This window comes from Neolamprologus multifasciatus, chromosome 7 (assembly GCF_963576455.1).
Source record: "Neolamprologus multifasciatus chromosome 7, fNeoMul1.2, whole genome shotgun sequence".
NCBI classification, from domain to species: domain Eukaryota; kingdom Metazoa; phylum Chordata; class Actinopteri; order Cichliformes; family Cichlidae; genus Neolamprologus; species Neolamprologus multifasciatus.
The window spans coordinates 46255640-46280844 of record NC_140445.1 but is presented as its reverse complement, the minus strand read 5'-3'; the positions used below and the strand labels follow the sequence as shown (position 1 = coordinate 46280844).

The 25205-nt window shown below is 40.7% G+C and overlaps 1 protein-coding gene across 15 annotated transcripts in view; it reads left to right on the top strand.

The window, feature by feature from the left end:
• Positions 1-25205, top strand: part of LOC146515122 (unconventional myosin-IXAb-like) — a 151176-nt gene that overhangs the window by 106388 nt on the left and 19583 nt on the right. For all 15 annotated transcript variants that reach the window (XM_085169025.1, XM_085169024.1, XM_085169029.1 and 12 more), the window contains 10 exons: positions 1369-1485; positions 2898-3032; positions 14682-14803; positions 17358-17499; positions 18912-19107; positions 20236-20355; positions 23618-23693; positions 23770-23913; positions 24825-24864; positions 24960-25082. In XM_085169025.1, coding sequence (XP_085025151.1) covers positions 1369-1485; positions 2898-3032; positions 14682-14803; positions 17358-17499; positions 18912-19107; positions 20236-20355; positions 23618-23693; positions 23770-23913; positions 24825-24864; positions 24960-25082 — 1215 coding nt within the window. The remainder of the gene's footprint in view (positions 1-1368; positions 1486-2897; positions 3033-14681; positions 14804-17357; positions 17500-18911; positions 19108-20235; positions 20356-23617; positions 23694-23769; positions 23914-24824; positions 24865-24959; positions 25083-25205) is intronic.

Here is a 25205-nt window from a genome sequence, read left to right as displayed (position 1 = left end):
GTCATTTTAAACCACTTCAAGGTCACTTTAAATTATTCAACTGTAAATTGGAAACTAATACCCTAATTTTAAAGTGTATATTTATTCCTTTTACCTTTACCTCAGTCTTAAGTGTATATTTATTTCTTATTCTTCTTATATTTATTGTTGTTTTTTGCACTGAATGGAACTGGAGCCTTGTCGCACGTCTCTCTATATACTGTACTGTATATAGCAGAGATGACAATAAAGTTAACTTTGACTTTGATTATGCTTAGGATCAATGCTAGCAACTAGAGAAAAACTAGCAATGCATTGCAAAAACACAATGCCAGTCACCTCTTACCTCCCTGCTCATCTAAATTGTGATCATATACACTTAGTGTCCATTATATTTGGTAGTACCACGTTGGATCTCTGGTTACTGCAGATTTGTCGACTGCACATCCACGATTGAGTACACTTTGTTCATACGGCAACAGACATGGGCATCAAATATACTCAGGTAGGCTGTGATGTTTAAAGGATGCTCAGTTGGCAGTAATGGTCAAGAAAAATTCCCCAGACAATTACACTACCAGCACCAGCCTGACCTGATGATACAAGGCAGGATGGATCCATGCTTTCATGCTGTTCACACCAAATTCTGACACTACGGTCTGACTGTTGCAGCAGAAAATGTTTGTTGTTGCACCAACAACCATGCCACATTAAAAGTACTTAAATGACTTTTCTTCTAATGCTCAGTTTGAACTTCAGCACGTTGTCTTGATCGTGTCCACTGGCTGAATTGATATCTGTATTAACTAGCAGCTGAACAAGTTTACACCAAAAATGTCTTTGCGTGCATATTCAGTACTTTTGTGTGCATAGAGATTAAGCTAAGAAGACTATAACATTAGTCATTTAAATTTGGAGCTTCTGGTATGTAGATTATTCTTGCAGTCAGGCTAACGTCTTTCCTGTGCTTTGAGTCTTTAGGCAGATCAAAGTTAATGTTTGAATAAATGTTTGGCTGTTTTCAGAAAAATCTGGATGAGGTTTTTGTTGCAGCCATCGCCAAATTATGAGCAGTTTTTGTTTTAAAACACCATCCACTGATTCATTTTTCTCCATTGCTTTTCTGTCTGTTTAATCTCTTCCATCAAATGTTTCAGCTGCAGCAGGAGTTTATTAGAACGTTTTCTCTGCCCACTTTACACATTTAACATGACAATGATCCAGTCTCAGTAACAACAGAACAAGTGAAAAAAAAGCTAAAAAAGTTACTTGAGCAAGACTGTGAGTGAAAGCGGTAAACATCCACAGAGCTAGCTTCTGTTTCAGATTACAAAACCCATATGTTTTTGATCACGTTGTTTGTCTGTGTGTGTGTTTGTTTGTGTGTAGGCGGGCACAGTGAGGGACTCCATGGCCAAGTCACTGTACAGCGCGCTGTTTGACTGGATTGTGTTCAGGACCAACCATGCCCTGCTGAACAACAAGGACCTGGAGGACAGTTCAAAGGTAGGAATGAAAACACACTCCACAAACACAGAGTCAGACACCTTTAACAAGGTCTAATTTAAACTGGTTATCTCTGATTAGATCACCTTTCCTCCAGTTATTGCCATCTTGATTTCACCTGTGTGTGTGTGTGGGGGGGTGTTTGTGTCCAAGTGTCTAAATAAAATGATCTCCCTCAAAATTCATATTAGAAATATCCTTCAAATATTGTCATTAATAATATTAGTTAGGTTACACCACTGGCTCATACCGTTAAATGGAACAGAGCTGTTATGAACTGTAGTAATTAAACCTGATTTTAGTACATTTGTTAGATAAATATTATTATCATTATTATTATTAAACAATTATACCGTTACACTAAGTAAATATTGGCCATGTTGTTCTTTCTTCTATTTCTGTTGCCTTTTGTTTTATTCCTAGAGGCAGAGGGTGTGATATGTGTGTATACGTGTGCGTGCGTGTGTGTTGGCAGCTGGCACGCCAAACCCAGTGGGTGCATCGAAGGAATTGGAAAACAGATCGTTGTGTGTGTGTGTGTATGTGTGTGTGCTAGGAACATTTGGGCAGATGGCATCAAGTTCCCTTCAGCTCGGTTTACCCCCCATGGTCCTCTGATGTCCCAGCACTGTGCCTGTGCGTGCGTGGATGTGTGTACTTGTCTTATTCATATCGTGGGGACATAAATCTATTTACACAGTCACATTGTGGGAATTTGCCCCTTTCTGTGGGGAAAAACAGTCCACAGGATGTAAATCATTTGATTTTAGGCTGAGGACTTAGTTTAAGGTTCGAGTATTGATGAGCAGTGCTTTAGCCTGCAGGAAATGAATGTAAGTCAATGCAGCGTCCTCTGAAATGGTGAAAACAGGAGTGCGTGTGAGTGCCTCCCTTGGCACTGACATCATCTGTCTGTGTGTTTGTCAGGGGTCGATGAGGGTGCAATTTCCATCAAGGTCATTGTTCTTATGTTCAGATACCAGATTATATATATATATATATATATATATATATATATATGCCATGTGTTCTTGTATGTTTTTTATGCCAAACTATAAAAAAAAATGAGCCTTCAGAGGGAAATAAAACACTGCTGAATAACATTCAATTAAATGAGAAGCAGCTTTTACAGTCCATTACATAATTGAAGGCCTTCTCTGAGTGAATGCCTTCTTTAGATGGTGCATATTAATGATGCATGATGACATGAATCTTACTGACACCCGGAGGGCAAGTGAGAGGTTGGAGCAAGTGGGACGTAAAGGGAAACATCTCTAAATAAAGATGCTGTTGGTCAAAGCATCATGCATTTCTACTCATGTTTACAGTGTTTCAAGAGGAAGAGTCTTCCTTTAAAAAGAAATCACACTGATTAAAGAAATCTGAGGTATGCTGTCTGCCTGTTCCACCAGATCCTGTCTATAGGAGTGCTGGACATCTTTGGCTTTGAGGATTATGAGAACAACAGTTTTGAACAGTTCTGTATCAACTTCGCCAACGAACGACTTCAGCACTATTTCAACCAACACATCTTCAAACTGGAGCAGGTAGGGTAATGTTACTGTTTTTCCTTTCCTTTTCTTTCCTCCACACAATAATCATTGTGCAGCCGCTGATAACACATCATTGCATTTTGTGTGTAGCTGGAACTACGATGACGTTAAACACGTGCAAACATTCAAACAGGATCTGCTTCTCGACGTCTGCATATGCACGCACTCAAAGGGGTGAGGTGGAGGGACATTAGTAATTTTTTCTGATGTGTGACGCATGGCTTCCTCTTTAGTTGAACCTCTGAACGCAGTATGTTAAAGAGGTGCTAGAAGAAAAGTGCTTTGATGTGCAAAATCTGTGCAGGTTCCTTTTAAGTCAGATGTGTCAGTACATGTGTCAAAGTCTACTTCATTTACAGTCAAACAGCAAGTAAGTAAAGCTTTATTTATATAGCACTTTTCAAGATATAAAATCACAAAATGCTTTACAAGATCCAACAATGCATAAAAACAAAACAAAGCACATTTAAAAAGATATGTTTTTAACTGGTTTTCATAAGAGACCACAGAGTCCACCAGTGTCAAATCCAAAGGAACAGATTTCCAGAGTCTGGGGGCCACTGAAAAGAAGGCTCTGTCTCCTTTTGTTTTCAGCTTAGTGTGTGGGACCATCAGCAGGCCCTGGTCATAGGTCCTCAGGGACCTGCCAGGGACATATGGATGCAGTAGCCCTCTGATATAACCTGGTGCCTGTCTGTGAAAAGCTCTCCAAGTCAATAAAAGAATCTTAAATTCCACTCTGAAATAAACCAGAGCCCAGTGTAGCTGCATCAGGATTGGAGTCCCATTTGAGTCACATTGTGTTGTTTTTTGTCAGAAGCCTTGCAGCAGCACTAAGAGGTATAAGTGTCTCCTTTATCCCAGATGTGCATTTTTCTGGCACAAAGATAATTATTTCAGTTTTGTCTTGGTTTAGTTGAAGAAAACTGTCTGCCATCCACTGTTTAACAGTGTCTAGGCTCTTTCATAAACGGTGGAGTTTAAGCATTTCATTTGGGTGAAATTAGGCGTATAAGTGAATATCATCTGCATAGTAGTGATAGGAAATCCTTACAGGTTAACAGTCTGTGTCCTGGGGGAGTGAATACAATAAAAACAGCAGAGGCCCCAAAACAGAACCAAGGGGTACACTAAAATGAACTGGAGATCTGTACTTAAAACTAGCCACAAAAAAAGATCTATCAGATAGGGTATGAAGAGAACCACTCTGGCTGATCCTGATTACACCAAGGGCAACTGCATCAAAAGCTGAGATCTGAACAGATGCTAGGAAGCATCAGCTGCTAAGTAGTCATCTACAGAACATTCTGGACATGACAACTAAGGCTGGTTCATTGATTTTTATTGATAACTTGATCATTTTTATTGAAAACATGATCATGGGAAACTCTTTAGTTCTTCATGTGGTCTCCTCTCATATATCATCAGCCTTAACAGGGCTCGCAAAATTTCAAAATCCCTGGTAGCCCTTTGGGCAGGGACTCTTCAGTTTTTGATAGCCCAAAATAAATTTAAGTAGCCCGAATAAAAAAGAGAGCAATTTTTTGATTGATGTTTTGTTTCCTGTGTTGTTTCCTTTACAATATTATACATTAAAGTATAATATTGTAAAGGAAACAAAACAATCAAAAAATTGTTGAAACACAAATTACAACATTGTATAAAAATTACAATCATCAACTCAAATACTTGGTTCTAATTGAACAGAAATTTCTATGAACTTTTAAGAACTGTGTAGAACATGAATCAGTCTGTGTCAGATCCTGAATTTGAAATTTCCACTGAAGTCACAGGTAAGAGGCAAGTGGAACCAAGATCGAAACCATTTGCTTTTTGAAGTTTGCAAAGACTGCTAAATTGTGCCAGTGGTAGTTCACTCTTTGCAACATAGTACGCTGTTCTAAACAGATTTTTCAGGTTTATTTTTAGTATGTTATTTGCAATTGGTGTTTTTTCTGGGAAAGATATTGCAGACTGAGCAATAATGCATTTCTTGCATTTCTCATGGGTTCTAACGGGGGCCTTTCTTAAAATTACTGGTCCCAGTAACAAAGGCGCTTGTCGACTCAGAAATCGAGATTATGAGTCTCAAATCAGATGGACTGTGTCAGAGTAGCTGTCAGCTCTCCTCTCCCTCTTGCTGAACACTGATAGGCCGTGGCAATTTAACATGCTAGCTGATGGTGAAGCTAAGAGAGGAAGGGAGTGTGAAAAAAAAAGAATAAGGCCAGCAAACAAGTGCAGTAAACATCTCTTCAGTCTTAATGAAGATAACAAACCGGCAGTCAGCCAGTGCTAATGGCGCTGTTATCTGTTTCTCACTGTTAGCCCTCAGGCTACACACACATGCAGGATAACATTTTAACCCAGCTAGTATTTTTCTACAGTTCAGAGAGGAGACTGGCAGGACTGATCAGAACGGATTGCAACATAACTTCAAAAATAAGTCTTTATCTGTCTTTCTGCATCCAACATCTGATAAAGTGATTTGTATCTAAAAACTCAGGATGTGATGTTTTTTGCACATTTGACTACCAAATGTCCTCAAATTTATAGAGATCTGTGAAAAGAGTATTTCCCCCCTTTCTTGATTTCTTTGTTTTTTGCATATTTCTCACACTTACATGTTTAAGATCATCAAACACATTTTAATATTAAATAAAGATAACCCAAATAAATACAAAATCCTTTTTTAAATGGTGTTTTAATGTAAAAAAAAAACAAAACAAAAAAAACTAGCCAAACCTACCTGGCCCCGGGTTAAAAAATAACTATTCCCTAAATCTAATAACTGGTTGTGCCACATTTGGTAGCAAGAACTGCAATCAAGCATTTGTAATAACTAGCAATGTGTCTTTCACATTGCTGTGGAGAAATTTTGGACAACTCTTATTTGCAGAATTGTTTTAATTCAACCATATTGGAGATTTTTAAGTATCATGACTTGCTATCATTTTAAGTATCAGTATGTATATGTTTAAGGTCATGTCAAAACATATCAATTGGATTTTAAGGCCATACTTCAGCTAGGCCACTCAAAAACTGCCATTTTGGGTATTTTTTAGCCTGTCACATATGGATTTGCTGGTGTTTTTTGGATTAGTGTCCTGCTTGATAACCCAAGTGAGCTTGAGCTTCAGGTCACAAACTGATGGTCAGACGTTGTCCTTCAGGATAGTCTGGTAGAGAGCAGAATTCATGGTTCCATCAGTTACGACAGTTCGTTCAGGTCCTGAAGCATCACACTACCACCACCATGTTTGAGTGTTGTCTGATGGTCTTTTTATGAAATAGTTTTATTTTAGATGTAATGTGACTCAAAGCTTCCAAAAAGTTAAGCTTTTGTCTCATCGGTCCACAGAATATTTTCCCGAAGGTCTTGTAGATTGTCGAGAAGTTTTTTTTGGTAAATGTGAGAACAACCTTTGTGCTCTTTTTTGGTCAGCAGTGCTTTGCTCCTTCAACTCCCATAGACGCCATTATTTACCAGCCTCTTTGTTATTGTCGAATCATGAACTCTGACCTTACCTGGGGCAAGACAGGCTTGCAGTTCTTGAGATGTTGTCATTTATGTGTTCTTGGAGTAATTTTGGTAGCCTATCCAATCCTGGGGAAGTTCACGACTATTCCAAGTTTCCTCCATGTGGGCATATAGTGTCTCTCACTGTGCTTAGGCGGACTTCACAAATCCTTAGAAATGGCTTTGTAACCGTTATCAGACTCGTAGTTGTCAATGACTTTGTTTCTCACCTGTTCTTGGCTTTTTTTATATCCTGGAATGATCTTTTGCTTTTTGACACCTTTTAGCCTACTTCACTTGATCTATTTAAGTAATTATTTTGATTTAACTGCATTTTGTATTTTTTCAGGTTAGTTTTGCCAAATATAAAAAGTTGTTTGGTGATCTGAAACCTTAAAGTGTGACAAATATGCAAAAAACTAAGAAATTAGGAATAGAAAAAATGTGTTTTCATAGCATTGGAGGCCTTAACATATTTCCAGTTAAGACTCTTTGAAAGAAACTATGCATAATATATTCTGCAGTGCTGCAGTTGAGCTCTATGTACCATGCAAGAATAAAAGATTACCTTAATTACATAAGTCATCATCTTAATTGTTTTAAAAGTACAGTAAATTTTTTTATTTTTAGTTCGGTCTGTCACTGATGAATATCTCTGTTTTGTAAGGTACTTCCATTTAAAGGCGTGTTCCTCTGTTACATTGAGTTAATAAGAGTCAAAGTGCTCCTGAGATGGCCAGTCTTGCATCAAATATTGTTTCAGCAGAGTTCATGTTTATTATCCTTAATCACCGGTGTCCTCCGAAACTTTGGCTATTATTGAGTTTATTTAACAGAACAACAGCTGAGGTGGTGTTGGGCCCCTCTGAGGGAAGCTGGTAGAGCTTCAAAATAAAGAGCTGCCAGATCTCAACTGATTTGCGTTTGTTTGAATAAAATTGCGAGCCTTACTCTGATGTGATACGGAGAGAAAGCTCTTCACACCTACCTGTGGCTTTGTTTTGAGCCTTTGACTGCTGACCTCAGATCAGCTGGCACTCACCTTTAGAAGGTAACTAAACACTAATCATGACCCTGTAGGTGTTGTGGGGTGTTTGATGTCAAGTTTTATTTGTGGGGTTCAGATTACCTGGTTAATCCCAGAGGATTAACACTCTGCCTTTCTGAGAGTTTTCTAAGATTCCTGGCATTAATAGATTACTGTTGTGCAGTCTGAGCACTTCCATGGTCATGCTTTCCTCAGAGCTGCCGTTACAAACTATGAGAGCTTAATTTTGTTGGAGTAGTACTAACAATAGTATCAAGTGAAATGGAGATGCGATTGAAATAAAACAGATCATATTGTCTACTTCCAGCTAACTGCAGCTCTTTACTCTTTTCTTTTTCACTTTAATTTGCTAGTATTTTTGAAGATGTGATTTTTTTTTTTACTATTAAGGTTGAATTAATTTCTAATCAACCTTTAACTTTCAAAGACTGGAGCCATTTGTGGATTCCGTGCTTGGGTTGTAGCCCATTAATCGAGCTGTAATAAAGATCTACTGTTTATGCTCATTTTTAAGAAGGATCGTGTGTCCAGAAAAGATGTAACCTGTTTTCTGAATGCGAGCAAAATTCATGCTTTCTGTCAGCTCATACGCCTCATTTTTGAAAGGCGGTTTTAGCTCTCCATCACGGGGATTTTCCTCCTCTCTTCCCTCTGGGCTACAATCCGCTCTAGCCAACCAGCTGGTCTTATCAGTGCTGCGTGTTTATCTTTGAAACAGGAGCCAAAGCTAATAGTGCCGCACCAACCTTAGCCCTCAGCTGGATCGAGGAGGGTGTGAGTGTCTAGTGTTTACACTCTACATGCCAGTTGGTGCTTGATTTCTTGTCTGTACGAGGACCGTGTATCAAAGTGAGAAAACATATATGATGGCCACCGCCTAAGGCAAACACAGTATCGTGTTTACCTTGGGAGATATCACACTGACTCTGAACTGAAATAAAAAACATGTGGTGGTGGTTTATCGTCATCTGACAGAGAATTCTGCAGCTTACTTTTTCCTCAGACAAAGCAACGAGGTATTTCTCTGAATTAATAGGATCCTTAGGAACGTGCCAATTTTACCAAATCTATCTCTTTATTGTATTAACGGTCATACTCATGAATTCATTTTTATGGGGCGGCTGTGGCTCAGGAGATAGAGCAAAACGCTGGAGTCCAAATTATATGATAGTTAAAACAAATCTTTTGGACCACCTACAATGAAACCATAAAAACACACATAAAAACAATCGGGATGAATATTTATACTGATATGGACTGGGTAAGGAAAGGATGTCACAATGAAAAATATCAGCCTACAAAGGACTGAATCTAAACGCCGGGACATGCTCCTAACGAGACGGCTTTGGTGTCCATAGTGTCCCATCTCCTCCCAGATCTGGACCAGGGGATCAATGAGCTCCTGACAGTCTGAGGTGCAACCTGGCAGAAACATAATGTCACACAGGTGTTCAGTTGGATGTAGGTCAGGTGAGCATGAGGGCCAGTCGATGATATCAAGTGTTTCATCCTCCAGGAAAAAGCACAGGGTGCTTGTAGTGGATCTCCCAGGTCTGGTATTCAAAGGCAATTGGCTCCATGGTGCCGGGCAGCGAGCACAGCGACATTCATACCAGTGACCTGCTGTAGGTGATTTTGTAGGGCTTATCCTGGTCCTTCTTTCACAAAGGAGCAGATACCAGTCCTGATGGCTTAAAGACCTTCTACAGCCCTGTCCAGCTCTTCTGTAATAACTACCTGACTGGAATCTCCTCCATGCCCTTGAGACTGTGCTGGGAAACACAGCAAACGTTTTGCAAGCATATATTGATGTGCCATCCTGGAGCAGTTGGACTACCTGTGCAACCTTTGTAGTGTCCATTTATGGCTTCATGCTGCCAGTAATGACACTAACTGGAGCCAAATGCAAAACTTTAACTGAGCACCCACCAACCTTACAACATTAATGGATAAGTCTTTGAATTTTCTTTGACATTTCATGGTCTCTGGTCTCTGCTAGTTTTCTCCTTTCTGGATGCCCCTTTTTTCCCCAAAGCACACACTCCAGCCCGTCTTTTTTTTTTTTTTTTTTCATCTCTGCCAGTTTTGATGTCTTTTTCTCCTCACCCTTTTAAAACCACAAGAACTTGCTCCATCTCCAATTATTGCACCACTGTTCCTCCTGTCCGCTCAATAAAAACACTCTGCTGTCATAATAAGAGAGACAGGAGCTTAGTGAGTTAAAAATATAAAGACGGAGGGAGTGGAGAGATAGCAGGAGCAATCGAGAAACACACACACACCCTCCCTCACCTCTACACCGGGGCTTTCAGCCAAACACAATCCGGGTTGCTTGAATGCTGCACTGAGTTACGCAGGAGAGAACAGACACATGGTTGACTAATGGATGGAAGGATGACCACAAATCCTGACCAACCTCATCGACCGCAACAGAACTCCCGGCTCACTTTCGACTCAGCGGGAGGTTTGAGGGCTTTTATTGCTTGCAGATTGGATTTTAGGGGTCCAATATCAGTTACATCTCTCTCTGTTTACAGTGGTTTGGTTTTGCCAAATTTATTTCATCATGTTTTGTGGAGGATCTGAAGCCTCTATTGTACTGGGGAAATATTATCAGCCTTATATTTCAGAGACAAAGACAGAAAGATGGCCCTCAACAGATTCTGAGTTAAACTTGGTATGAGTTTAAATCGTAACTAAGCACCCATCCACAGAAAAGGTAGTAGAAGTACTTTTTTCAGTGCCCCAAAAATGATTAAAATTAAGTTAATTTTGATAATGTTTTTTAATAGCTGCCCAAATAACAGGCGTCACAAAGATAGCTGAGAGTTTTTGTGGAGAAACTCTGTGAACAAATCTGCACAGTCACAAAAAAAACAAGCAGGCATGTGACCTTGATCGTCTTCCCCCCATGTCAAAGGGAGAGCCCGGACACCCTTTGCAGGAAGTTTGTTTCCTCCACTTCTGTCCCCGATGTCAGTCTTTTGGTTACTACCAAGATTTTGTGAGCACAGGTAAGGTTAGGAGTAGTAGATGAGGGAGTAAATGAACATCTTCACGCTCAGGCCTCTCATCTCTCCTCCCGTGTTCCACACAATCTGCTCGTCTAAATCTTTTTTTCTCCCCTCACTTGTGAACAAGAACTCTGAGAAACTTGAAGTCCTCCTGTAGGGGCGGTGACTCCTTCTTGACCCAGTGTGGGCTCTCCATCCTTTTCCCCACTGAGAACTGTGGCCTCAGACTTGCTAATTCTCATCCCAGCTGCTTCACACTCAGCTGCAAATCCTGACACCAATGGTCCAGGCAAAGGAATCTTTCTTCTTTTAGCCATTTCTCTTCTTCCTCTGTTATATTTTCTCCAAGCAAACCCACCATCTGCTTCCTGTTTACACCGGCACCTGTGCCCACTGAATGGTCAGTGTAATATTTTTAAACAGACGTGTCAGTAAAGGTAGAAATCATTTTGGAAATGCTCCAATGAGCAGGGATCACTTCCACTTTAAAAACTACTTTAAAATAAAAACATATCAGTCTGGATATAGCTTTAGTCCGTCTCCTCTGTTAGCGTTTTTTCATCTGAGCTCTCCTTTCTGCCAGCTCAACTAGAACGAGACCTTGATTGGCATTTATTTGCTACTCTCAATTACTGTGTTAACAGGACTTCCATGAATAGGGTCTTGCATATAAAAATTAGAGGGTCGCTCTGCAGTGCATAAAAAGAATTCCTAAAGCAGCTGTTTCTAAGTTGTTGGATCTGGTTTGGTTGAATCATGACTGAAAGACCTTCTGTACATTCTTCACATACTGAGTCACCACTTTGTAGTCTGTCTGCTGGGTCGGGCTGTTTACGTTAATGTGCCTATGTAATAAAATGGCTGATTAGTGCTCGCGTGTGTGTGTGTGCTTATCTCATTATCAGAGTGTCTGTATCTAATTGCCCCTCTCTCTCTGACTGAGTGTGCATGTTCACAAACTCTCACAGACACAACAAATGTAGCCAGATGAACCGCGTCAGCCAGTGGTGCCGGCGCTCGTCCTTGATGAGATTTAAACAAAAAGAGATTTAAACTTCTTTACGCCTCTGTTTTCATTTTGCTTGATCCGGTGCGACCTCAGAATAAAAGAAAAACACGCCACATGTTCTAAATGCCTCATCAGTGATTCAGCAGTCTAAAACAAGGAGGGGGCAGACATGTCGCATATGTGAAACTATGTTGCAGCTCCGCTTTGAATTTTTGATCGCTGTTCAGTTTAACGAATGGCCAGCATATGTTCCACAATATTTTCCTCTTTCTTCATTATGCAAATTTGCTCTCTAATAAAGCCATATAAAGGATGCAAACATGTAAATGTAAGACTGAACTACACTATGACACCTAAAAATGCCAAGCACACATAAACCCTGAACTTGTTCCCACACAGTCACATTTACAAATGGGTTTATTTTAGGATTAGTCATTAATCATTATGCACATTCCTGTGTTACTGCTTGTTTTTGAATTGACTTATTGCCAGGGTACAAACACACCCAACTTTTTGCTGGGAGACAGAAGATGGAGTGTGGTGAGGAACTTTCACCTGTTGAGTACTTTTTAGGTTCAAGTAAACCCTTTTTGAGCATTAGCCATGGTAAGAAAGCTTTAGAAAGTCTTTGAATCCATCCATTTTCTTCCATGTATCTAGAGCTGGGCGATATGAGATTTTTTCATATCACGATATTTTTTTTCATTTCAGGCAATAACGATATATATCACGATATAAGCCAAACAACTATATTTGTAAGATTTAAATGTGCCGTTGCTCACAAGTAAAATGTGAAATAATCAGCAGCTTGTTTTGATTTAAATATTTATTTCCCATAATAAGTTCAACAGGGTAGATGTACTTAAGGAACATGAGACTTTTTCAGATAAATAAAGGCAAATATTGCAAACTACATAAAAGGCAGCCGCTAAAGCGTTTAAGTTTCAAAATAGAACAAACAAAACAGACTACTAAATTGTCAATTCCACTTAGAAATTATTAATTCTAAAAATAAATCTTAGTTTTTTTGCAGAAGAACAGACAAAATTGACTAACTTTTGTCAATATCGAATAAACTGAGAACTAAAAGGAAATTCTCAATCTCTCCTTGTTGTATAGCTTAGCTTTTCAAACAGTTTTAACAGTTACTTTAGTCGAATGACGAATTAGCGCTTCCAGTCAGATTGAGCATGCACCGCTTTATTGTATTTCCAGACTTGCTTTCGGCACAATTTACAGTGCGCGCTACTCTGTTTTTTGTCAGACTTGAAATAGCCGAAATACCTTCACACTACAGAACTTCTATGGCTCTTCCGTTCGACAATCTCTCCGGCATTGGAACCATCATCTGTTTTCTCTTCGGTAACCTTCGCTCACGCTCTCGGTTGATTTTTCTCTAGTCGGCACACTCATTTCCTCCATTACCCGGGCAGCACGGCGGCTGGCTGCTTCCCAAAACAAATACACATGTGCAGCTTGGCACTCGTGCTGTACGTAACAAGTCACGTGACGTGACGCTGCGGCGGTGATTGGATGGTGATTTGGATTGAATGTTCTTTTTTTCTTTCTTTTTTTAAGAGGACAAGAGCGGTAAGGCCTATCGCAATAGTTTAATTTTTCTATCGAGAAAAAGTTATTTCGCAATACATATCGTTATCGTTCAATCGCCCAGCTCAACATGTATCCAATTCCGGGTCGAGTCCAGCTGCCATGGGGATATCTGACCGAGTACATCATGGGCAGGTCGCCTGTCTGTCGTGCGACAGAAACGTTTCTCCCACTAAAAACGCTATGTCCAATCAACTTACCTATGGTTGGGGCCCAGTCTAGAATCTGTTCAAAGCAAAAGCTTCCACCACAAATTTGGTAGGCAAAAAGATGCGACTGCTCAGTGCTGTAAGAAAGCAGTTATTGGCTGATGTGATTGACTCCAACTTCTGCTAGCAACGAGGTGTAATAATATGTTCTCAAAAGGCAGCTAGGAAGAACTGGCTCAGCACCAGGACCCACACTGTGTCCGCGCAAAAGAGGTGTTAAGGGTAGCGATATAAGTGCTCATTTTACATGAGCTCACACACGCCCACTAGAGGTCGCTAAAAGTCGTATTAAGAGCTCATGCAAACAACCAATCCAGTCATTTTCAGTGATTAGCAGATTTCTGAGGACTTGTTTGCAGTGCAGCCCGTGTCGTCGAACACGAACGCTCTAATCGTAGCACAATTATCAATTCATTGTTCTTACTGTCTTTGTATATTGGCCGCTTGTTTAATGCTGTCCAGCTGATTAATCTGATACCCCCACCCTCTTTTCTTATGTTTTTTTTTCCAGCTAGGTTTCTGCTTTGGTGGTGCTTGCCATTAAACGTTTTGCTGAGTGTGCATCCTCTTTTCCAGCAGCCTAACTGAAAGACACTCTCTAACCTGCGAGGTTTTGGAGCAGGAACTGTTTACATGACTTTCTCAAATGTACCTCAACAGTAGTTTTCTTAGTAGAGCAGAACGTTAACCTCATCCCGCCCCAATCAACTTTTCATGCTTTCTGCCTCCAGCTGGCAGAGGCTCGCTGGTTTCTTACTCAGGGGTGTCAAGGGTACCAGGGTCATATCTTTCAGAGGCAGACAGATCTTGCCAAATGGCTTTTTCTGACAGTCTGCAAGCAGCCAGATGTTTTCCTAGTGGGGACTCAGGTTTTTCAGCGGAATGAAATCATCACTGAAGACTTCCTGATTGAGTTCTATGGAAAGCCAGCACAAGCATAAGCATACTCTTTGGCCTGTACGAACCACGCTTATCAAAGTCAAAATCTCATGCAAAACAGAACAGATGTTTGGTTGCAGCGCTGGTAAACAGCTCTGCTGCGTGTGTAAGATGCTTAACCTCTCGTGCTGTAGTGCAGCTAGAGACTGATTGATAGATATGCCTGTGGGAAAATATGAAAGCAATTCAGAAGAACAGCATATGCAAGAAATCCTGTCAGACTTTAGCTACATAGCGATCAAAGACATTAACACACGGGTTTGTTGTCTCTCCTGTCTGTTTGTTCTTGCTTGCAGGAAGAGTACAGGGCAGAGGGCATCACCTGGCACAACATCGACTACATCGACAACAGTGGCTGCATCAACCTAATCAGCAAGAAACCCACAGCTCTGTTCCACCTGCTGGACGAGGAGTGCAAGTACGGCACCTGTTGATTAGCATGGATCGTGTTTGTTTACTAGATAATCATTAAAACTGTCAGTCGAACCATTTTCTGCAAGATATTGCACAACTGCTGGTTTTCTCCATGTGTTATAAGGGAAACTGTGTATTTTATCAACTATGGGAGGGAGCCTTTATAAAATGGAATCAGAGGCTTGAAAACTGAGCATGGGTTTTCAGGGAGGCTTCAGGTAACCCTTCCTTAGTCCATGTCCACACTAATATGTTTTTGTTTGAAAACACATATTTTTCTCTCCATTTTGGCCTCCGGTCCACACGGAGACGGCGTTTTCGGTCAAGGAAAACGCAGCGTTTTGAAAAAGCTCTTCAAAGCGGATACATTTGAAAAGGCCGTTTTTCGCGTTGCAGTGTGGACAGCGAACTCCGAGACGTTTTGAAAACGATGACACATTTTAGTCATGTGATGCAGTCATGTGACCAATTAAACTAAGATAGTGGAGAGCATTATACAGCAGTTGTTTTGTTTGCGCTCAATTTTGACAGCCCTATTAAAGATTAATATCAGTCTGTACATGCTTCAGATAGCTTTTCTTCAAATTATTTAATTCTCACTTGCTTTTGCAACTTTGTTCCTTTGTGTTACTCGCAGCAACAACTCCACCTCATTGGTATTCCATTTAAAAAAACTTTTCCTCAACATTTTGCCGCAACGTTTCAAAGAGCCGGAAAGTAAATAAACGGCAGACAGAAACGAGGCAGGTTGAATCTTCTTGCATTTCATGCATGCGCAGTACTGGTACGTAAGTGTTTTCGTCTGTTTCAATGTGGACGCACAACTCTGTGAAAACGACTGAAAATGCTAGTGTAGACGCAGAGCGTTTTCAGAGAAAAAGTTTTCAAATTTATCCGGGCTAGTGTGGACCTAGCCTTAGTTATACTGCAATAGACCCTCGGCTGCTGGGGGCTTCCCATGAGTGTTTCTACTTTACTCACCTGCTTTTGCTCTCTTTGTGTTTATACACAACTCTGCTTTTGATCATTGGTTATCATTAATCTGTGTGTCTTATCCTGTCTCCCTCCCCTCACACTTAACCAGTTGCATTAGATAGTTTCTTCCTGTTTCTTTTCCTGTTAAAAGGGAGTTTTTCCTTCCCACTGTCGCCAAGTGCTTATTCAAATGGGTTGTCTGATTATTGGGATTTTCTCTATTCTTTGTTGACGCTTTACAATATAAGTAATTACGTTACAATAGGATTTGCTGTTGCATAAATAAAACTTGTGGCACTAAACATGAGGAGAGGATATAAACGTAGCTGATTATTGGTGAAACCAGTTGAAGAGCAGAGTATAGATAGGTCTTTTATTGCTTGCAGTTTGGTTCTTGCTTTTAAACTTTATCCCCTTGCAAAATGCTTCATCAATGATGGTCACGCTACACGGAAACTACTTTCGTGCATCTGTTAAACTGAAGAGACAGATTGCTCCCTCTGCAGGCTTTTCATTCATTAGCCTGATCGATACCAACACTGGGACTCGTACCAGGGTTTAACCAAAGATATACTGATTCCTCCCCCACTTTTACTGTAACAGGTTGTGCTTTTTCTCTGCCTTTCCTATGGTGAAACATTGTACTGCGGGTCAGCTCTCTGTCTCGGCATCTTTCTTCTTCATAAATCAAATCAAATGCTCCCCCAGCCCCCTCGCATAAAAAAACACACCAGGCGGTACATCTTTGGAACCATATTTATCTATGTTAGCTGTCATCTTACCTGCCACTTAGCGTAGCTGCTTCATCTGGATGTAATAACGTTGGGAGTGGACCCAATGCCATGTATGTATTTGTTCGTACAGCGTGTGTGCGTGTTGGGGTGTGGGGAAGCAATTTTAAAGAAATAGGGTCAAAGGGGGATCTCTGAAGAAAAAAATGAGGCAGACAGGATCTCTCCCAGGGTTTGTGCTGCCGCAGGAAGGAGCTTCATGCTAAATGACTATAGCAAAAGAAGGAAAGTCTCTTGGAGATCTCATCACTCACAGCTAGTGCAGCCTTCAGGGCCTCTGGAGAGATGGATTATGTTACTGCAGAATCAGACGAGTGTGGGGGCTCATTTTGACTTTAACAGCATCAAACTTCAGGACCTCCACCTGGGTAGGCAGTGCGGTCTGGAGGTGCAGGGAGGAGAGGTGATATGAAACATCTCCAGGAATGTTGATCCAGCCAGCAGAGGTTAGTAGTTAATGGCTTAAATGTCCATAAAGCAGAGGTGAAAATACCAAAGAAGAATGTGCAAGTGGAGGCCTCGTAAGCACCCCTGTGGTTAAATTTAAGTCATGGGATTAAATATGTGACAGGGAGTTTTAATCTCTTGGGGTTAGAGGAATGAGATGAGCGCTTGAGAAGTGCAGGAAAGCAGATGTGTGGGAAAAATGTGGCAGGTGGTGGTAATGTTTGTAACTTACTTTGCATTTTCCTGAAATAATCAGGAGATAAAAAGTCTCTAAAAACCAAAGTGGACACACTTTGGTCTTTAGAGACTTTGAATGCGAGCCTGATGAAATCAATGTCTTTGCAGTTTCCCTCAAGCTTCCAATCAGACCTTGCTGGACAAGTTCAAGCGTCAGCATGAAGGAAACAGCTACATCGAGTTCCCCGCTGTCATGGAGCCTGCCTTCATCATCAGACACTACGCTGGGAAAGTCAAGTACGGAGTCAAGGTAAGACGAGTCTCTGCTCTCATGCAAAAGATCTGATCTGCTTTTTACAGTAGCGCATCACCACCGATGATCATTGTAACCTCAGCGTTGTAGTTTCACCGTGTCCCCGACCCTGCACGTGTTGGTAGTTGCTTATAATCTCAGGGCAGCCAACTGTAACAGTAATCCAAAGGATTTATGTACCGTTTGCTCTGTTGCTGCCCTGGATTTACAGAACGGCCCCACCTGCTAATAGCTGCGAATGAACCCAAAATTAGGCATTAAACTGAGCACGCTGGCACAAACAGTTACGTGAAAAAAATATTTTTTTCCACTGATATCTGTTAATTTTGCTGTGGACTTCATGTTAAATAAAGTGTTAGGAAACATGTCTCCAGTGATAACATCAATTTACTGATGAAGCCAGGAACTACAGTTCGGAATCTGACATCCACTTTTCTACCTTTCGTTTGCATCAAATTGAGATTTTGATAGTCTGAGCTGTCTCACTTCACTTGAGTCTTTATGGATCCTGAAGCCCTGCCGCAGATCTGCTTGTTCTGTCGACCTATTTTTGCAGTTAGATCTAATTCTCTGCTCGTTTGCCAGCTGCGTTTTGATAAGAAGCACATGTGCTGGACTGGATCGAGCGTATTGTTGTTTGACTGTATAATATAAATCCATAACAGCTGTTTATCTCAGCTGTGGAAAAGTATCTTATATTTGCTCAGAGCCAGTGAGTCGTTTGGTGCGAACCGTGCAGCGAGAGCCGCAGACGTGAAATGTGCCTGACGTTGGCTCGGCAGCGAGCGCACAGCTGATTTGTTTCATATGGACAGAGAAGGGTTTATAGTTCAAGCTTTGTTATGATAGCACCACTTCAAGTTGGAATATTTCATTCCTTACAGACAGATGGGGCAGAGGGCGTGGGGCATGTGTTTCTCCACTCGTATGGATGTGTGAGAAGATTTTTCCTCACCTCGTGCTTAATGTGAAGCGAAAGGTGCATGACAACAAACGTGAATTAACTACATATTTACAGGCTGTAAAACTGCTTCATTTTAATTATGGCTTTGAAGATTAAAGCAATATTTTGACATTTTGTATACTAATATGTATTTGCATTGTTGCCAAGTCTTAGATGAAAATCGACGGCGCTATCATGCAAGCTATTTAACTCTATCCACACAACTGAGTAAAGAAAAGAGGTGAAACATTTGCCCATAAATAGTTGCAAACTCTGCTGCCAACTGGCTTTCCACAGCTTTACAAACAAGAAATAAAATCGCAGCCACAGCAATAACTAAGGTCCTTGTTTGTTGTAATACTTCAGCTTTGTGCTTTCATGCTTTAGTCCTACAAAGGTTGCCTAACGTTCTTCTTTAAATGAAAGAAGTTACTCAGTCTTGAAAACACGTCTTTCCTTCATCCAGGACTTCAGGGAGAAGAACACTGACCACATGCGTCCCGACATTGTGGCCTTGCTCAAGAGCAGCAAGAACGCCTTCATCTGTGGCCTGATGGGAATCGACCCCGTGGCGACCTTTCGCTGGGCCGTGCTCCGCGCTTACTTCAGAGCTCATGTGGCGTTCAGGGAGGCTGGACGCAGACACACCCACAAAAAAACAGGTGAAGAACACCCTGCAGGTTCAGTATATGCAGTAAACCGTTAAAGTTAAAGGCCAGGAAAAAAAAAGAAGTTGTTCTGTCATAATAGACTGTATATAAAAGATGACTGATGCAACCACAATGTAACACTTCTTTAGAAAAAACAAAACAAAAACTTTTTTATGCTAAATGTGACCACACATGGGTGAGAGAGTAGACTGTTAAAGCTGTTAGCTAACACTTATGGGTGCAGTGTACAGACATGGAAACCTTCCAAATAACATGAAAAAACTATTTCATAGTCCAAAACTGTTGGCTGGGCTGTGTGTACAAATAGCAGCACAGCAAGCCATGTTAGATGTCAGGTAATTATGTTATGAAGACTTGAAGTAAAAGCACTTTCTCCCCCTATAGTTGTTACAAAAGACTAACTTACCTGTAGGTGCTACAGATACTTTTATGGTGTTTTCTGTATTTTAACTAGCTAGCTTTACATTCATATATATTAAGTATACAGGTGTGTAGTATTGTTTACCATAAGCTGAACTGTGCATCGCAAATATTAACCAAGCTGACAGTAGGAGCTACAGAAAAATGATTGATTGTTAAGATGTGGGCCTTTTTAAATATTTGTACATGGTTAGTTGGTGTATTTACCTTATCATAATAAACTTTCTGTCTTCAGTCGGGACTCAAGTAGCCAGGCTATGTAAAAAGTGCAGGGGGGTGTGCTCATGGTAAAGTTGAACAGGAGCTTGGCTACAAACTTCCATAATTGAAAATTTTGCTTTGCCTTTTGTTCGCTGGAGGACGTTTAGCAAGGTTGTCCATCTTTTATAGATTCTGTGAGGACAGATTCGGTACCACTACAGTGGGCACCAGGGGAACTACGTCAAACCTTCAGTATTAAAAATCAAAAGTCGGCATTCATAAGCATTTGACTCATGGTTTTGAATGACAGTAGGTTGTTGTGATGAAGTTGGTTCATTATTCCCAGCTTATCTACTCTCTGTGTAGATCTAACCTCCAAACTCCAAAGAGCTTAGTGACTTAATCCACTCACAGTATAACCATTATTATGTTTAATATTCCTGATCGATGCTTGACTGGACTTTACTGTCATATTTTCTCTTCCTCTCTCTGGTTTAGGGAATGATGCAGCAGTTCCCTGTGCTGTTGTTAAAACCGTTGACAGCTTCAGTTTTCTTCACCACCCTGTTCACCAGCGGAGCCTCGAGATCCTTCAAAGATGCAAAGATGAGAAATACAGTAAGTAACCTGAGTTTCCTGCACACACTCACACTAATAGACGGTGGGAAGAAAGTTGGAGAGACTTGCGTGCAGCCTCAGTTCAGTCCCACACACAGTGATTTCACCATGGATGCGGTTTTGTGCTGCAAAGGGATTGTCATGGATTTTTGCAGTATTTTGTTCATACATGTTTCATGTTTTATGGATTATTAACCAAAAATTGAGACCCTTTAAAAAACTAACAAACTGATCTACAGCTAAAACAAAGAAAAGGGATGGAGGCAGCAGAGAAAGTGTCTGTATGTCTTTAATTTATTCAATATGCTTCTCTTGTAGAAAGCTTTTAAAATTGCTTTTACTTCAAAATAAAATAAAAATATTGATATACTGTTATTCTGAAATAACAGTATGTATTAGTTATTTGTGTTTTTCTCTATTCCTCACCTTAATTATGATTTTTGGTTTTGTAAAGGTGGAATATGTGAAACAGTTTAGCCTAGAAGTGTTTCGTAGTGTGGCTTTCTTTTGTTTCACTTGCCAATAATTGTTACATCATCAGTCAACAACCAACCTCTATGACTGACTTGAAAGGCAAACTAGGCTTGCTGCGGGTGTAAGCGATGCTAGGCTAAAAGTGTAGCCTACACACATTTTTGTAGCACTCTAGTCTAACTGACCACTCAAGGCACTTAAAACTACAAATCAACTATAATGAACCATATGTTCATACAGCAGGTCAGTCTATACACAGGGCTGCACATAAGTGGTCCGCAGGTGCGCATTCGCTGTCAAAATAAAAGACGTGCACCAGATAAGAAGTTGCAACGCGTGTTTGCGTACATAAGATTTTCTGGAGGAGGACAGACATTTGTTTAGAACTCTTAAAGATGTCGAAGAAGCTCCTTTAAGCAATTACTTTGGTGTTCCTCCACCTCCAAAGAAATATCAGGAGTCCGAACTGCAAAAGAAGCGCGTATTCTTGGAAAAGTGGTTGCAGGAGGTGAGCTGGCTTCAAACAAATGATGAACGCACAGAGAGGTGGTGCAGGATATGCCGTGAAAATCCCACTCTAGCGGACAAAATCAGTGCCTTTTATATGGACGCAAACGCACGTTGCAACTTTTTATCTGGTGCACATATTTTATTTTGACAGCGAATGCGCACATGCGGACCACTTATGTGCACCCCTGTCTATACACCTAAAGCACTTTATATTCTTCATACCTACAACTGATTTAGAATCGCCAACTAGCCTACCATGCTAATCTTTGGACGCTAGTTTTTTAAATAGCAGAAAGTATTTAGGCAAGTCGACTAGTCTAAGAGAAAGAAAATCTCCCAAAAACAAATTATGTATTGAATGTCACTAAAAAGTGTAGCACTTACAAACACATTAGTTTGAGAGTCTGGCTAGTCTTGAGTTTTGTCCATGCTATCACCTACATGCTGGGATTTACACCAGTACTTACTATTGTGTCATGCAAAAGTATAAAAGCTGGCAACAACATCAGCTGCCTGCATAGGCAACCTAGTAGGCTTTGCATGGATTCAACGCAATCCAAGGCAGGTCACACATTACTGCTGGTTCCCAGGATCTGCAGTCATCATGTGTTTGTTTCATTTATTGACTGCCTGCTTTGTATATAGACTGTATAAAAGTGAAAAACAATCTTCTTTTCGTGTTAGTTCGACAGACTGGACACTAGGATGAGTCAGTAGCTCCTCTTGAGCTATAAATTGGTATTACGGAAAGGTACAGCTGGTCCTAGCTGAATACTATCCCAACTTCAGTAGATATCACTACAGCTACACAACACAGATATCTTTGACACAAAGCTATATTTCTTGCATATATAATCTTGCATATTGCACCCTTCACGTTCGTATGATAAGTGTTATCCTTATAAATAATAAGGATGTGGGATTTTGCTTGTCCTCATATGTGGATTTGTTTTGTCAGATTTTAAAGATAGGTTTGCAGGGTCAATATTTCAATAAATTTGAAGCCAGAATAATAGGGACCCTCTGTAAAACTGAAAGGTCTGCACTTATTTGAGCGTGCAATATTTTTTGGTATTGATCATTTAAATTCAATTTGCTAAGAATATGAGAGGCATTCCTTTGAACATTGATATAATTCTTGAGGTTTAATGTGTTTTATCTTCACTTATGTATTAAATGGTACTATATTGGATTGTTATGATTCATATCTAAGTAGAGTTTGGAAGGTGATCCTTGTGAAAGAGGTTTTTAAATGGATTGATTCCTCGTGAGTTAAGAAGGCACGTAGCTCGGCCTAATGAAAGAAATGAATCCTGTGCTGTATAGATCATAATGGGTGGCTTGTGGTTTTGAGGCCCGGTAAACTGGTTCTGTTGCAGCCATTAATAAGAAATCAGGTATGTGGGTCACTCTGAGCTCTGGGCAGATTGACTCAGCCTAGGAGTAAAGCTCATAACCAAAAATTTTCCCACGCATGAGTGATTGGACAAATGAATCAGGTCTCTGTAGACCAGAAGGGTTTAATGACACCCACGGTTTTTCTGGCCGTCCTTTATCACTCCTTTCAGCACTGATAATCGCATTTGTGTGCCTGAGTGTGTTTTTGCATACTTCAAGTGTGTTTATTCATGTCATGTATCCTAATGTTGCAAAGCAGCACTTTGCAGAAGTGGGATTTAACAGCTTTCCAGCAATGCAACTCATTTCAAAGGAAATTCCCAAGAGAATTTCTCAAGTCTTTATTTTTTCCTGTAAAAGAGAAAGTCTGATGATTTTGCACCTCGACATCTGTGCACTAGTCATGGTTACTACAAGTAAGCCTGTGAAAACAGTCATATACTGTAATGTTTATATTTTGCTTTGAAAGAGCCTTGTTAAGATAATATCTGTAATGCCCACATTACGGGTAATCTGGGCAATTTTCTTTTGCACCTGCTGTTTAGGGCAGCCAATCAGAAGAAGGCTGACTTAGTCTGAAACAAGCTAAAATAGCTTGTTTCAGATAGCAAAGCCACTCTAATAGAGTCCAGGTGGAACAGAGATGCTGCCCCGGAGATAGTGGTTTGTCATGTATAAAGAAGAAGTGTGTTAGAGAAGTGAAAGCGAAGAACGGTAGAGAGTTGGAGTTAGGGGATTAGTGGAGACCCTTAAGTGCTGGATCTTAATGCTGTGGCTTCAAACACGGGGTGAGTGAGATGTAGGTGTTGATAAACCCTGTGACCTTTGACTCCTTTTTGTATTTCCTTTCCTTTTCCTCTCTTCACCACTTCCTATCCAGGTATAACCAGGAAGAATCCCCGCACCCCCTTGTCAGATCTTCAAGGCACCAACGCCCTCAATGAGAAGGCCAGCTGGTAAGTACGAGTGTGTATTATTAGTATTAAATAAAATGCCTCTGTGCTGATCTTCACTCTTCCTCCCTCCCTGTAGGGATGGCTACAGCGTTGGATGTAATGGTCGCACCTCCAGGTCGGGTCGCCTCTCTTCGATGGGAAGCCCCGCGCTGGAAGAAGATGGGATCTTCCTCAATTCGAACAACAGCAAGCTCCTAGAGAGAGCTCAGGGAATTCTAATGTGAGTGACATATCACAAAGTCACAGTAGTCTTTTTGTTTGTTTGTTTGTTTTTGATAATTCTCAATCCAGTATATCACGCTGAGCACTCGAAGCGCTTTTACCCTGCAAGCATGCATTCACCCATGCACACGCAATCATACAGTGCTTTGTTCTGTGCACTTCAAGCTCTTTTATCTATCACCCACACACTCACACAATACATGAGGAGCAATTTAAAACCATTGACCTTCCAATTAGTAGACAATCCACTCTACTTCCTGAGCTTCGCCCGCCTCTGTTGGTCTAATATTAGTAGTGATATGCTTTAAATGGAGCCTATTCTGCTCATTTCCTGCTAACTAATTTTATTCTTGGACTCTACTAAAGTAGCTTTGCGTCAGTCACAGTTTTAAAAACTCCTTGGATATCTTACACTCAGTGCTGTTCATACGCTGTCTGAATCTTCTGATTGTAAACGAATCCTCCAGTTGTAAACGGGAGGGTTAAACAGCAGATGTGTCAGGCTTCTGGTGCTGACAGCCAGATCTTCGTGCCCATTTGAGGGCTATCTGCAGTCATTAACATCATACAGAGCCAAGGAAGGAAATAGCTGTCTAAAAGCAGGCGTTTTGAGCAGACTATGACTCACAGGGATTATCCACACACACGGACCTCATGAATCAAAACTTTGGCATGTTTAATATAATGTCACTGTAAATGTATAGAGTATAGCCGGCAAAAAATAAAGACAAGCATAATAGGCTGTCTTTAAAGCAATGGTTTTTAAGGCGCTTTCCCCCAGCATACTGTAAGGCTGGATTGTAAGAAGGGATAAGAGAGCGTATCAGCACTAATACAGAGGAAATAAAAGATGTTAATAGCTTTTGATTCTGCTGATAATATCTGCTAATTATAATTTCTCATGTTCAGGAGAAACAAAAACTGCAAAACTAAACCAACCCTTCCCAAGGTAAGACCCTGACCTGACACTACGCAAAACTTAGTAGGTGTTCATTCACTTCAGTGATACACAGGTTTGTTAATGATCCGGGTTTTTGTGCGCAGCACTTGCTGGACATTAAGTCTCTGCGCTACCTGAGCAGCGTGACGCTCCACGACCGCATCACCAAGTCTCTGCTTCATCTGCACAAGAAGAAGAAGCCTCCCAGCATCAGCGCTCAGTTCCAGGTCAGTGCCGCTTTCTCCCTCTGCTGGAGCACTCAAAGAATTACAACAACACTGGTGACACAGCAGACGGCAGCACGAGCACGTGCAGCAGCATCAGTAACAACAAAGAGCAAAAGTGTGATC